Genomic DNA, 15,038 nt, shown 5'->3' on the forward strand with positions numbered 1-15,038 from the left:
ATTATTTATCTATATTGTAGAAAGGTATGTGTGTACCTTTAGTTCCCATTAAAACAAGACAGGACAGGAGTAAATTCCTGCACGTGTCTGTATTGAAGTCAAGCTCTTGTAAAAATCAAGTCTCCAAAGGATTATGATTTATATGAAGTTTATATAAACTTCTTCATAAATTTTATTTTTCTGAGTCCACTGTTTGGAAATATATTTGTATCTGGGGTCCACTAGAAACCAAGAATATTTGGAATTTATATCACGTTATTTTTAACTTTTGTTTTAGTAATACATTATTTCAGTTACTAGTGAGATGGATTTTTAATACGCAGCACAATGCAATATGTAGGTATTCTAAACCCACTCGGGAATTTGTCTTGATGTTGGAAAGTTGATTGTTTAAAGACATTGTTCAGGAGCAGTTGTTTTTCACCAACAAGAATTGGCCGGTCTCTCTTCACACCTCTGCTTGTAATATTAATGGTGCAGGTTTGAAACGTTTGACTGCATCACCAGCCACTTGTGTGCAATTTTCCCAAAGATGTCTGAGCATTATTGACAACCCTTTGGTAAATTATGTGTGACTTTCCTAAGAGTTGGTGTAGCTCATTTAATTCATATTAATTGATTTTTAGGCTTCTCTTGATTAATTGAACCTGGTTCATCTTGTACAGAATGCAATAAATAATCATTAAAATGAGGGAGATGTGACTCTGCAAATTAAAAAGTTAACTACTTCAGAAGTCATAGAGGACAAAATGGAAAGAATGTATAGTGGGGGGTCTTCCAGTAACTCATGGAAGGAGAGTTGCTCTTTTTGTGGGTTTTCTTTCCCAAATATGAATAGAAATGATCATGATATTTTTCTCCCAGAAGCAGTGACATTTATACCCTACTATCCAGTTTGTTTTTACATGAGTTCTCATAAAACTGTGAGTTTCTAAGTTTTGGCTTTTTTTTTTTTTCAGTGACTTTGCAGGGTTATTGCTTCTCTTTGTCTAAAGCTTAGTTTGAAAGCAATGGCAGAAATATTTCTCAGGATATAGTGTCTGTTTCTCCACCTTCTCTTTCACACACTCGGTAGATAAAAATCAAGTTGTGAAGATCTGTATATGCTGGCTTTTGTATTTGGTATGTGGAGCACATAAAAACCCTTTGTCCTACTTGGCAAGAAGAAGGTTACTCAAGCTGAATGCTTTATTGTAATCTCCCAAATCCTGTGGATAGCGCTTGAAGATTAAATAAGTTTTCGTAGGTTATACTATCATTTTTTTTTCTGACTTTTAGAAAAAAAAAGATCATTTACTTGATTTTTTTTTAAGTTGTATTTTTAACTTGAGAGGATTTCACATGAACTGTAATGTTTGTGTTTTCAGCCAGTGCACAAAGACTCTATTAGCCTTTTCATGGCACATGTTCACACCACTGTAAATGAAATGAGTACCAGATATTACCAGAATGAGAGAAGACACAACTATACGACCCCAAAGAGTTTTCTAGAACAAATATCACTGTTTAAGAACCTGTTGAAGAAGAAGCAAAATGAGGTATCCGAGAAAAAAGAACACCTGGTGAACGGCATCCAAAAGCTAAAAACCACAGCCTCTCAGGTATGACCAGGATGTGTTATTACTGAGTAATATTTATGCTGTTTAACAGAAAAATATATTTCCTTTTGAAGCACTACTAAATCCATTTCTATAAGATGCCAGCTGGTGAAATTTACAGTTTCATGGCACCAAGAATACACTGCTACTGCTTTCAAAAGCCTACAATGGGATTGGCCGACTCACAGCTGGATTAGGGTGAAACGTTCTCTTCCTGGCCTGACTCAGTGCAAGGTAGTGTGGGATATTGAAGGGAGCAGACACAGCGGATTGCCTCTCTTGTCTCTGACTTCTTCAGTGCACGGTACTTGTCGTCAAGGTTCTTATCATCCTAGGATGGACCAGTATCTTTTTTGGTCTCAGATTCTCAACCTCCAGTGAGGGCATCATTTTCTGGCTAATGACTGTGGCGAGATCCCAAGGTAGAGCTGTTCCTCCCTTAGTGACTTGTCTGCTCCTCTTAGCCACCAGCTCTCTTAGATAAAAGTGTCCAGTGTCATCTGTGTCCTCAGTCCTAAGGCCCCTGCTCCCTCGAAGGGCGATGCCTCTAACTTGCAGGAGTAAATCAGGAGAGAATCAGCACAGGATGTTAATCATGTGTGGGTCTGTACACATATTATCATTATTTTGTTGTTAAAAAACAAAGGATTTCATGAAGTAGTTGTTACTACTGTAGTTTTATATATGAGGCGTAAAGAGTTTAAGGCCAGAGAGCCAGTGAGGGTGGGTTTTAGACCCAGGTCTGTGTTGCTCTGATGCCCGTGAGTTGTCCATGGCACTGTGCTGCCTCTCTGTGGCTGGAAAGAAGAGATTGGAATGAGAGACTCTGAAGACTTTGAAGAGTAGCCCAGCCTTATTCTGAGCCAGTCAGGACTTAGAGCTGGAGTGAGAAGAATTCTCACTAGTGATCACCTCAAGACTAGAAATACTGGTGGCCTTCTCAGAGTCATGTCATCAGGTCAGACTCTCATATGCTTTACAAGGATTGGGGCAGTGGTTTCCCCGAGTGGCCTGGGTAACCCTCCTGTGGCTAGGCTAGAAATAAACTGAGACCTGAAGGAGGGAGCACCTTTTCAAATGGGCACCTTTTCACTCTGAAGGGCTCTCTGGCCATGTCCTTCAGTCACTCTGGGCCAAAGCACCACTTGCCTCTTTTTCTCTTAGTTTTCTATACCAAGAATCACTCTGTGGCAAAACACTGTGATCTGTACTAATAGTGAGTAGATGGACCACAATTAGGAAAGAGAAAGCAGGGTGAGTAGGTTTCCAGGACGGTTGGGATCAAGCGATATTAAGAATAGTTTCTAGGAAACCCACAAATAGCATATCCATATTTGTGCACCTTCTCCTTTCCTCTCTAAGAACGTCTGTCTAGGCCAGGCACAGTGGCTCACACCTTTAATCCCAGCACTTTGGGAGGCTGAAGGGGGAGGATTGCTTGAGTCCAGGAGTTTGAGACCAGCCTGGACAACAAAATGAGACCCAGTCTCTACAAAAGAATTTTTTAATGAGCCGAGCATGGTGGCGCACACCTGTAGACCCAGCCACTTGAAAGGCTGAGGCAGGAGGATCCCTTGAGCCCAAGAGTTTGAGGTTACAGTGTGTTGAGTGGGTCACTGAACTCCAACCTCAGCAACAGAGTGAGACCCTGCCTCAAAAAAAGAAAGAAGTCTGTCTTTCCTGTCTCTTTTTATTCACACCTTATTTTACTTTCTTAACTTTTGCCCCTCTCCATGTCAGTTTTCTTCTATCTGTCTATCCTCTTCTGTCTCATTTAAATCAAGACCCCTTTCCATAAGAAAGATTTTCCCTGGAGTCCTGTTGGGCTAGATAAGACGAGGAAGGAGCTCTGTTTCACAAAACATTTATATCCCTTTGAATGCCATCCCAAACTGAACCTGTTGACTTTGCCCACTATCAGGAAATGATAGTGTTGTCACCCAAACTGAGCTTTCAATACTGTGGGGGCATCCTTAGCAAAGAGATAAGTGCTTCTGCCATACTTAAAGGTTGTGAGCTAAAAGCAAGTGGGGTACCATCCTGGACCATTCCAGTGGTGGCAGCATCTCAGCCACAGGAAAAAAGAAGAGGAGAGAGACTGTGATTTCTTAATAGTCACCTTAGTTGCACATTGATGAGTCAGGGGGATGGGCAAGGAGAGAGACGGGAGGGCCAATTCACTATGTCTGCCAAGTCCAGGGCTGCTTGGGTCTCTTTACTCCCCCTTAGTTAAGAACCACAGGCAGAAAGTCTGTAAAGACACAAGACATCTTGATTGACACATGAAGTCTGATGGAAAGACTGACGGTGATTTCTTTTCATTAGGTATTTGTGCATGGAATGCTCTTACTATCAAAAAAGTGGTTGGAATATTCAATAGCTACATGGCAGTTTTAGAAATAAGTGGGTTATAAAAAGGGGGATGGTTTCCTATGTGGAGAGTTGGAGAGCCATATTGCGTAAGATCAGGTTGTATGGAGAGCGTAATGCCTGTATATTGGGGCATGTATCCTCTAAGGATCTGCCTTAAGGAATGCCGTGTCATTTGAAAACATTAGCAATGTTCATTCTTTACAGTAAAGCTGTAAGCCCCTTTTATAGCCAAATAACCTCTCTCTAGATGTCAGCTTAGGTCATCACAGATAGTCCTAGTGACCTTTCTTCATAGAGAAAGCCTTGCTTCCACGGCTTCAGTCACTTTGAATATTTCAGAGCTAACAGCTTCCTTAGAAACTGAAATTAGGGCTTGAAATAACATAATTTTGTCCTAGTCTCTTGGGTGATTCTTTTTGCTTTATTTCTATTTTGAGATGATAATAGATTCAGAAGAAATTACAAAGCATAGTGCAGACAGGTCCCTGTCACATCTTATAGGTTCAATGGTAGCATCCTGCATAACTAGTACAATGCCAAAACCAGGAAAGTGGCATTGGTACAATCCACAGACCTTATTCAGATTTCCAGTTTTACTTGTATGTGTGTGTGTGTGTGTGTGTGTGTGTGTGTGTGTTTTATGCATTTTTATCACATGTAGGTCTGGATACTCACTAACACAGTCAAGACACAGAAAACTTCCATCTACAGAAAGATCCCATATTGCCATTTTATAACCACACCTATGTTACCCCCCACTTCTTCCCCACCTCCTGAATCCTAGTTCCTGGCCATCACTAATCTATTCTCCGTTTCTATAGTTTTGTCATTTCAAAAATGCTATACAAATATGTAACCTTTGGGTATTGGTTTTCTTCATTCAGCATAATTCCCCTGAGATCCAACCGGGTATTGGGTGTATCCATAATTTGTCCTTTTTTATTATTGAGCAGTATTCCACAGAATGAAGGTAGCACAATTTAACCATTCAACCACTGAAGGGCATCTGGGTTATTTCTGGGTCTTGGCAATTATAAATAAAGCTGTTATGAATACTCATGTACAGGTTTTTTTTTGGTAGGCATAAATCCACAAACGACCAAAAATGAAATTACTGAATTGTGTGGTACTTGGATGTTTACATTTATAGAAAACAGGCAAATTCTTTCCAGAATGACTGTGACATTATACATTACTACCTGCAGTGTATGAGAGAGCCAGTTTCTCAGTTTGCTTGCAATAATTTGGTGGCATCTCTAATTTTTATTTTAACCATTCTAATAGGCGTGTAGTGATATGGTGGTTTTACTTGAATTTTCCTGATGGATGATTCTTTTGACTATGGCCTAATCTAATACTAGTTTCATATGGCTAAAAAGAACTGAGAAGCATGTCACTATGCAAAGTTACCCTGAATTTATAGACAGGCTGAAAAATCAGTCATAGCTTAATCTATAATAGTACAAGTAGCAGCCATAGTAGTAATCATGCTTTTTAGATAGAGTGTGAATATACTGCGTTGGGTGGAAACTACAAGATTTCTTGGATATAGTAATGGGACTTCGTTCCACAAGATGAAACCACTGAAATGTCTTTAGCAATTGAGTTAAAATAAATGTAAATGGTTATGATTGTTCTTTGCTGCTATGATTTTTTAATGGTAATATTTATACTTTTGGAAAAGAAGTGCAGTGGAGAGATAATTATTGTGATGTGTAAAGCTGCTTTCAGATATTTCTGAGAACTGAGTCATGTTTTTTTTTCTCTAGTACCTCAGTTCTGCTTTTAGTTACATGACCCTCAAACTGAGGAACCTAGTAATGCTTTCTGAACCTGATGAAATTATAACTGAAAAAAATGGACAGTTCTTTTTAGCAGATGAATTCATGGATTCCTCGGAAGGCTAAGTTCTCCAAGAGCTGAGTAAGGTTATTTAGTGATGGACTGATGGGAGACGTGTATTCCTCTGAAGCTCTCTGAGTTTTGGCCACAGCATACTAATACCCCAAACACACAGTTTGCTCTTCTTAGCAGGTATTAAGTTGAATATTGGGTTAGCTTCATGATCATAAATGAGGTGAAAAAAATCAAGAGGGCTATTTTCTGTTTGATGGGAAGAGGTGAGACCTATCAGTGGGCATTTTAATATGCAGCCAATTAATCTGCAGTCAGGCAAGGAGCATTCATGTCGTCAACTTACTGCAGCCTCCAGCAACCTTCTGTTGGAGAGTGAGAGGCATAGTTCTTCCAGCTCATCACCAAGTATGTCTTCCCACAACCTCTGCTTCCTTGAGCCCGAGCTGCCTAGGACCCAAAAGCAGACGTGGGTGAAGGAGCATGTGGTCAGACAGAGGGAAGAGCAACTTCCCTACTCAACCTGTTAGTGCTGACAAAAATTAATTATATTTCCTGCAAAATCATTGGAAAATATTATTCTGTTTGTTCTCATGTGGAGAAAAACAATGTGGCTGCATTTTTGCAAATCAGAAGACAGTGAAAATCAGGGTAGAGACAGATGCAAGATACAAATTGTTAGGGATCCCTGAATTCATTCCCAGCAATAAGCTCTATCTGGGATTTGTTGTGAACAAGGCCAGCGACGTAAGAATAATGACTTTTGCTTTAGGTGGGAGATCTAAAAGCCAGACTTGCCTCTCAAGAAGCCGAGCTGCAACTGAGAAATCATGATGCCGAAGCTCTGATCACAAAGATCGGCCTTCAGACGGAGAAAGTGAGCCGGGAAAAGACCATCGCCGATGCTGAGGAGCGAAAGGTCAGGCTAATTCCACCATTTAGAGTGCGGAGCTATATTTAGCACAAAATAAACCTTGGTAGGTGAACAATTTTGAACAACTTCCTCTCCAGGGAGCATAAAGTCTAAAGAATTATTATAGTTACACATGTAACAGCATTTCACACCGTGATTACCACTTGACCTTTCTTTACATTATGCATTTCCCCAACCTTTTAGCTCTTTTAATGATATGAAAGAACAATAAATACTGAGCTCATTCAAGCATATAATGGATGTGGATCTTGAACATCAGGCCTATTTGTAATACAGTAAAGGTCAGGAAGTCACCTCTGAGGTTTTTAAAGGTTTCCACTTTTTAGGCAAATTGAACAACTCAATTGTTAACAAAGCCCATTCCGTCACTTTGCAAGATGGTTTTCAAATTTTGCATTTTAATAATACAACTGGAGTTTATTATTAAGTCCTAAGCTAAATTTGTTCTTTTTGATTCGATCGAGGCCCTGGCATTCTGTATTATGTTTTACTGTTGGAAATAATTCCTTTTAAGATTATATAGATTCTGCTTTCTTTCTACTCAGGTTTCTAGCAATTCTGAAATAAGTACACTGTCTTTTGTCATCTTCTTTTACCAAAACGTCAGCTACAAATGGAAGACATAGTTTTGTACATCTGATATCTCAAAAGAAATACCATAGTAAACAGAAAAATTTTAATACATATTTGTTTAAAAATTGAGTGTATATGTGTAAGGTAAAAAATTCTTATTTTAGACAAAAAAGTATAATCAGGGCCTAATTAATAAAAAGTTATAAGTTGCTAACATTCTCACAGCCATTGAATTGGTAGTGATTATGCCATTTTTCTTGTATTTTATGTTACCTGAAAATATTTGAGTTTTTCCAGTGGTGTTGCCATTCATATACAATTGAGTTGATTTTCTTTTTTTTTTTCCAGTGCATATTGAGCATGTTTTCCTTGCACAACTAAAGACTTGAAAAGTATTTTGAACATCAAAACTCTAAAAGGACAGTTTTAAGAAATAAGATTATGGCATTTAAAATTGAAGATAAGGCACATTTGGCATGCCCTATGTGATCAGCGGGCATGTAATTCCTAATTGGGGTTGTAAATGTTTCTGTTGAGTTTCAGATAAGTGGAGAATGTCCTTAAAAGTATATTATTGGGCTGAGCACAGTGGCCTGTAATCCCTGCACTTAGGGAGGCAGAGGCAGGAGGATAGCTTCAGCCCAGGAGTTCGAGACCTGCCTGGACAACATAATGAGACCCCATTCTCCATAAAAGAGGGGCAAAAAAGACAAAGTATGTTATTCCATTGAGCAATTAGGTATCACACATGATACAGTCACCATTAGCTAATTCTACCCAGGGAATATTATTCAGGCATTACACAAACATGTGATGTTCTAGTAGTTAATATATCATAACCTATCATCACAGATACTTTTTGGAAACTTAAAATATAAATACTCTAGAGATTTTTTTTTGCATTTTTACATTTGAATTCCTAAGGAAAAATTACCCTCATAAAAGGAGAAAGAAGTTTTAGCAAATTAGAACTCATCTGACAGGTTGTTTAGTGAAGTTCTTCAAACACAAAGAAGGGACATACTATTTTTTATGTTTAATCCATACCAAGACATAAAAATAAAACTTCTAAACATTTTCATTTTATCCATGGAGCTTAATTTAATTATAAATAACAAATATTAACTGAACATCTATTTTGTCACCAGGCAGTGTTGTAGACTATTAGGGATATTTGACAAGCAGGGTGCTCTCATGTAGATTACGTTGCAATGGAAAAGACCGACATGAGACAAGTAACACGTTGAGAAGCTGGATATTTTGAGATAAGTGCTCTGATGAAAATCCAGTAGAGAGACATGATGGTGGGAAGGAACTATTGTAAATTGGATATTCATGGAAGAAAGTTCTTTTGTAATTAAACTAGAACGCATCTAGAAATTCATCAACACCTGAGTCCATGCTCTGGGTTCACATTTGTCATACGTTCAGCAATGTGCTAGATACTATGCTGTGCCATACTAAAGGGGGTGAATATGGACTGTTTCTGGTCCTATGAAATTGGGGTCTCAAGTCTTCAAACATGAGCAGTTATTTAAAAGTAATGCTGCATAACTCACAAAGTACACAGCCACGTTTAATATGACTAAATAAATGTTGGGGTTAGAGAATGTCTTGCCGTGAACCTTGACAGCCCATGTAGAGAGGCAGGTTGAAATCATTGCTTCAAATCTATAAGGTAATCAAGGGCGATTTGAACCACTGGGCATTGCCAGCAGTGACTTCCAAGTCACACAAGCATCATCAAGCCTGTGAAAATTAGTTCTTCTTCCACCTTTGTTTGGCTTCTCAGCTCCAAATTCTAAAATGCTGAGAATTCTCTCATTGCTTTCAAACTGTGTTCTCCCTTGAGTAGAGTGTAAACCTTTATGAGTAGAGGTGCCTTCTAAATTGAAGCGCTAATATCTCTTCAAAAGTTGAGCATCAATCTTGATTTGGAATGGCCATCAGTTTTTGCATGTGTTTCTGTTCTGAATGTGCGTGGGCCTGGGTTTTAGAGGATCATAAGGAAATTCTTATAATCTAAAGGCAGACAAGTGCACTGTATCCACTTGCTAAGGCTACCCTGACAAAAATACCACATGGGGTATTTTGGGAGATTGGGAGGCTTAAACAGTAGAAGTTTATTTTCTCCAAATTCTGGAGGCTGGAAGTCCAAGATCAAAGTATTGGCAAGTTTGGTTTCTCCTTCTGTGACTTGCAGATGGCTGCCTTCTTGCTGTATCATCACATGATCTTTTCACTGTGATTACTTCTGCTGATGTCTCTTGTGTGTGTCCAAACTTCTCACCCCAGTCAGTTTGGATTAGGGCTCACCCTAATGACCTCAGTTTAACCTGATCACCTTGTAAAGGCCCTGTCTCCAGATACAGTCACATGGTGAGCTTGGGTCTTCAAAATATGAATTTTGGGTGGACACAGTTTAGCTCATAACAAGCAGCTATTGGGACTTCATTCTCTTTATTCTCTCCCTGTGATCACCACTAATCTTAAGAACATCTGCAAGGGGCTGTTGACTAATGCAAGGCAGAGAATTTCTGGTCTACCCAAGGGTGAAACTGTCTCCAGATTCCTGCTTTAACTTACAGTTGTAGGGGGAAAGCACACTCTCTAGGCACTCCCTGCAACTCTTCTTCTGTTTTATAGGTTGAGCCTTGCTGACCACTGCCTAGGAGCCATTGGGCAAAGGAAATTGTACACTGCCTTAACAGCTTACTGAGATATACAGAATTTTCACTCTTCTAGTATTGTTGCACCTTAGGGTAAACGGTATTGAGAATGAGAAATAAGTTGACCAACCTGAGAATTCTCTTCATTTGTATAATTGAGTTTTATTTAATGTTCAAGATTGTTTTGTTTATAAAAATTACCCGAAGGAAAAATACTCCATTAATAGTAAAGGAGTCAGAAAAGAGTAGCAGCTCCTAGGCTGATATAAATAGCACTTTAGCAAGACACAGTGGCCCATGCCTGTAATCTCAGCACTTTGAGAGGCTGAAGCAGGCGGATAACTTGAGGTCAGCAGTTCAAGACCAGCCTGACCAACATGGTGAAGCCCCTGTACTAAAAATATAAAAAATCAGCCGGGTGTAGTGGTGCGTGCCTGTAATCCCAGCTACTGGGAAGGCTGAGGCAGGAGAATTACTTGAATCCAGGAGGCGGAGGTTGCAGTGAGCCGAGATCATGCCACTGCACTCCAGCCTGGGTGACAGAATGAAACTGTCTCAAAAAAAAAAAAGAAAGAAAGAAAGAGCACTTAAAAGAAATACTCTTTAAGGTTTTATCCAGTACCAAAAATCTATGATCCTGATTCCAATTTAAAATGATTTTTTTAATGATGCCATTATAAATGGTAACAAACAGCATTTATAGATTCACTGTGTCCTTATGGAAAATAAATAAACCTGAGGTGATAACTCCTTCACTCACATAAACTCTTTTATCTGTAGCAGTGTTCTGTAGCATACAGAAAATTTTCATGGTCCATTCCTGGCAGCTTTTGAGGGTTGTGGTTTTGGAGTAGTTGTAAGTAAGCATGCAGGGTTCTCCTATTTACATTAACGATAGCTGTGTGTGTATTAGCAGGAGGCCACATATCTACCCCGAACCAATTATGTTTATAAAAGGTACAGTACACAGCAAAATAATGGTTAATCAGGAGAAGGGTAATTACTGCTAATAAAGCTGTAGTAGACAACGTAATTTGTTGTGAGCAGTGTTTAATTTTATGGTATAGTTAAACCTGTTCATTTCAAATACATCTGAAGAAATATACTTTTGTTCACACTTTATATTCCACAATCACCATCACCACGGGAACCGTCTCCCATGGTGGCTAGATCCTGGTGCCCAGTGCCACAGCTTTGAAACTCAAATTTCTACTGAGGACTAAAAATTCACTCTTCCTGGCCTTTCAGATTCTATAGTTATCTTAAGGAGAGGAGGATAAGCCACTTCCCACCCCCGCCCTGTCTTCTCATTTTGGTTTGGTTCAAGTTTACCAGCATGACTTTCCTCTATATTATATATCATGTCAGAAGGCTGACGCAGCACCCTCTGTGTCCTGGGAAGAGGTGCCACTGGATCCACAAGAGGAGAGTGGGTATCAATGTTATTGTTCCAATACCGAAGGCAGATGTGGGCTCTTGCATCTCTGATTTCTTATCATGTCCGTGGAGAAACCAGTAATTAGTCTTCACTAAAATTTTATTTATAGTTAGGCATGCAATCCATGACCACAGAATAGAATATCTTCTAGCCAGTTGATCAAAAGAGCTTCAGATTTGTTCTTTAGGAATAGCCAACATGGCTTCTAAGCAAAAGTTAGCAAAAATTAGAGAATCCTAGCAAGAACATTTTGTGGTCTAGGTTACTAAGCTAGCCCAGATGTTTGTTAATCCAGGACTCTCTGAAAAAGAAAGCTGAAGAACAGAGGAATCACTTAATCTTGCTTTTACTATTAGTGGTACCTTATAATTAAGTTAGTCAAAGCTTTCCTTGGAGCATTTTGGAACTTGAATCCATTTATGTTGAGATTTGTTACTGTGTGTTTTTTACATTTACAAAACTTTGTATATATACTATGTCTAAAGGAAAATTAATCTGTTTAACAAATTCCTCACCTGTTCAAAGTACAGAGAAATGAATTATTTAACAGTGCATCTGAGTCAACCTCCATTTTTCTTTACAGGTATCTGTGATAATAATTTATACGGGTTTGTGTGCTTTTCCTCTCTAATTAGGTGACAGCCATTCAGACTGAAGTGTTCCAGAAACAGAGAGAATGTGAAGCTGACTTACTCAAGGCTGAGCCTGCACTGGTGGCTGCTACAGCTGCACTCAATACACTCAACAGGGTAAAGATAATTTACTGGTCCCTGAGTTTCCTCAAAGTAATATTTAAAGGTTATTAGAGTTTGAATAACTGAGCTGAGAGAGTAGCCCATACAGCCAAAAAGTATTTTAAAAGGAAAGTAGCACCCATGAAATATTAAAGTTGAAACAAACCTTTGAGGTCGTCATTATAGTTCAACTTCTTTTCCCCATCCAGGACCCTGTTCTACGGCACCCCAATAAGCAGTCTCCTTTTGAATATTTCCAACAGTATGGGATTTATACTCTTAGGAAAGGCAACTGGATTGTTGGTAACTGGATTTGACTCAAATCCAATTTTTCATATCATGTGTTGCTTTAAGAACTAGGCGAAGGATTCTTTATTTCCTCTGGAATATAAAGAGTAGCATTGATGAGAGACCCTCATGGAAAGAACAATGGGAGCAAAGATACCTAGATTTGGTCCCCACCATTTCTTCGAGCTTCATGTTGTTGGTGAAACCTCCCTAAGCGTTCAGATTCTTATAAGAGAAAGTAAGCTGTGTTCATCACTAGCATATTGTTAGGGAAAGTGAAATGGGGGGCAATGTTCTTTAAAGAGCCTGCAGCTAATCTCATCCTGGGGTCTTCTCCCAGACCTCTGGGGAGAGCTCAGGAAATCACTGGGCCTGAGATTCTTAAGATTCCATTTCAAAAAGGAAAGAATCAAGATTTTCACTGTTCTTCATAGAAATACTGAATTCGTTTTGTAAGTATTTTTTGAAGAAAATAATTTTGACTGTGACTAAGGAGATACTTACATGGGTATTTCTTAGAGTACCATAAAACTGAAAAATTTTAAATGGAAACGTACCATGACAGAACTCTGATTATTACGCATTCAAATAGCCTGCTGCCGTTAAAATAATATTGTTAAATGCTAATTAGCAATGTGACACATTAACCATGATATATTAAGTGAATAAAGCAGATTATAAAATAGGGTATTTTATATGACTAATTCTTTTGGTAAGAATATGTGCACAGAAAAAGATTGGCAAAAAGTAAGAGTAATTGGTCATCTCTGAGTAATGGAATATTTATTTTCTTTATTGTGTTTCTCTAAATTTGCAAATTTTTCTCTGAATAATTACTCTTTACTCAGGCAAAATAGCTCCACTTAAAATATAAAGCTGTGTATATGTATAAATTATAAAAGAATCTTGGTTAGCCAGCTCTCAATTCTTACTAGCATATTTTAAGACTTTGTTTTTGTTCTTGCTTTCACTCTGTTTCCATTCTTTGTAATCATATACCAAATAAATAGGCAGCTTCTGATAAGGGAGCAGAATCAGGTTCAACATTTGATAAGGTTTTATAAGCAAGAGTGTATTATGTAGCACATAAAGTATCACAGGAAATACCTGGTTGGTTGTTTTTGTTTTTGAAATCATGTATTAAATATCATAAGCCTACATGAGCTTCTAATATGTGCTATTACCTGCCTCAAAGTGTTTGCCCTAATACATATAATTTATACTATTAATATCATCTGTTGGATTAATCAATGGCATGACCTGAGGAGACAAAGGAGTAGAGAAGAAAGTTCAGCCTATCTTGGCCCTCTCCTAGTTGAGAGTTCCTGTAGTGTAATGGAAGATATTTCTTTCTTGTACATGTAAGACAGAAAAACAAACCTAAGAGACACTGAATTAAGGAATTATGTGTCTGGGAGGGGCTTGATTAAGATGCAAATCTATTACATAGTGGGATAGAACCTATAAATATCTTACAACATATACACATACGTGTGTGTGTGTGTGTGTGTGTGTGTGTGTGTGTGTGTGTGTGTGTGTGTATCCTGGCCTCAGTGAGCAGGGCTCTGCAGGACTGATATATAGATATATAGATCATTTTTCTTGAAGGCAAGAAAGGGCAGTGATGTCTCCAGAGTATCAGAGAAGTGCCCAGCAAGAATTGAACCTCCTGGAGTTCCAAGGTGGAGTCCCCAGGTGGCAAAGAATTGCCAAATTGAGACTGGTTTGATAAGGAGAAGTGGGTGTCCACTAAAGACTTGCTTGGCAACTTACAGAGCTTCTCCAAACTTCCCCTAATCCTGTCTGTGTACGTGTTTCTGTGTGCTTTTCTTCAGGTCAACCTCAGTGAGCTGAAAGCCTTTCCCAACCCCCCCATCGCAGTTACCAATGTTACTGCAGCCGTGATGGTCCTTCTGGCTCCTCGGGGAAGAGTGCCCAAAGACCGAAGTTGGAAAGCAGCTAAAGTCTTCATGGGAAAGGTATCAGCCCAGCCTGGCAAGATGAAAATCCTGATAATTTCCATACTGTTTTCAGTACTGTGGTTATGCTTAATAGCAAAAGATGTTTAAGTCAGAAGAAATCATCTTCATAGTTGATGAATGTAATCTACTGTATATGTTCTCTAGACTTACAGTTTTTGTTTGCCAAGTTGGAAGTTAGCTTGGGGTTATGGCATACCAAAGTCAATGCCAGCAGCAGGTGGAAGGTTGCTAATTATTTGCAAAATTATGAAAGCAGTTAAGTGTAGGAGGGAGAAAATTACATGGATTTCTTAGGTTGGAAAAATGTTACTAATGTATAGGAAGGTGAAGCACAGGGGCTTTTTGGTGTGTTTTTTGCTTTTTATTTTCTGCCTTTCTTTTCTTCAAAATGTGAATACCTCCTGTGCTGAGACTGAATATTTTACCCTGGGATAGAAGAGGTTTTAAAAGTGTCCATTGCTAATTCTAACTTCATACTATAAAGACTGAAAAAGTCAAACAGTAGGATAAATGCAGCTTGCCAATTTTGCTTTTGTAATGTGAGTCCTAAAAGCTGATTTTAACTTTTGATCTTGGAATTTTCTCTGCAGCCAAA

At 38.7% G+C, this 15,038-nt stretch overlaps 1 protein-coding gene across 1 annotated transcript in view; it reads left to right on the forward strand.

Annotated features, from left to right (window-relative positions):
• DNAH11 (dynein axonemal heavy chain 11) overlaps positions 1-15,038 on the forward strand; it is a 363,428-nt gene that overhangs the window by 235,080 nt on the left and 113,310 nt on the right. The window contains exons 56-59 of the mRNA XM_063815260.1: positions 1,368-1,601; positions 6,598-6,744; positions 12,075-12,188; positions 14,297-14,440. Of these exons, the coding sequence (XP_063671330.1) occupies positions 1,368-1,601; positions 6,598-6,744; positions 12,075-12,188; positions 14,297-14,440 (639 nt within the window). The remainder of the gene's footprint in view (positions 1-1,367; positions 1,602-6,597; positions 6,745-12,074; positions 12,189-14,296; positions 14,441-15,038) is intronic.

This window comes from Pan troglodytes, chromosome 6 (genome assembly GCF_028858775.2).
Source record: "Pan troglodytes isolate AG18354 chromosome 6, NHGRI_mPanTro3-v2.0_pri, whole genome shotgun sequence".
NCBI lineage: Eukaryota > Metazoa > Chordata > Mammalia > Primates > Hominidae > Pan > Pan troglodytes.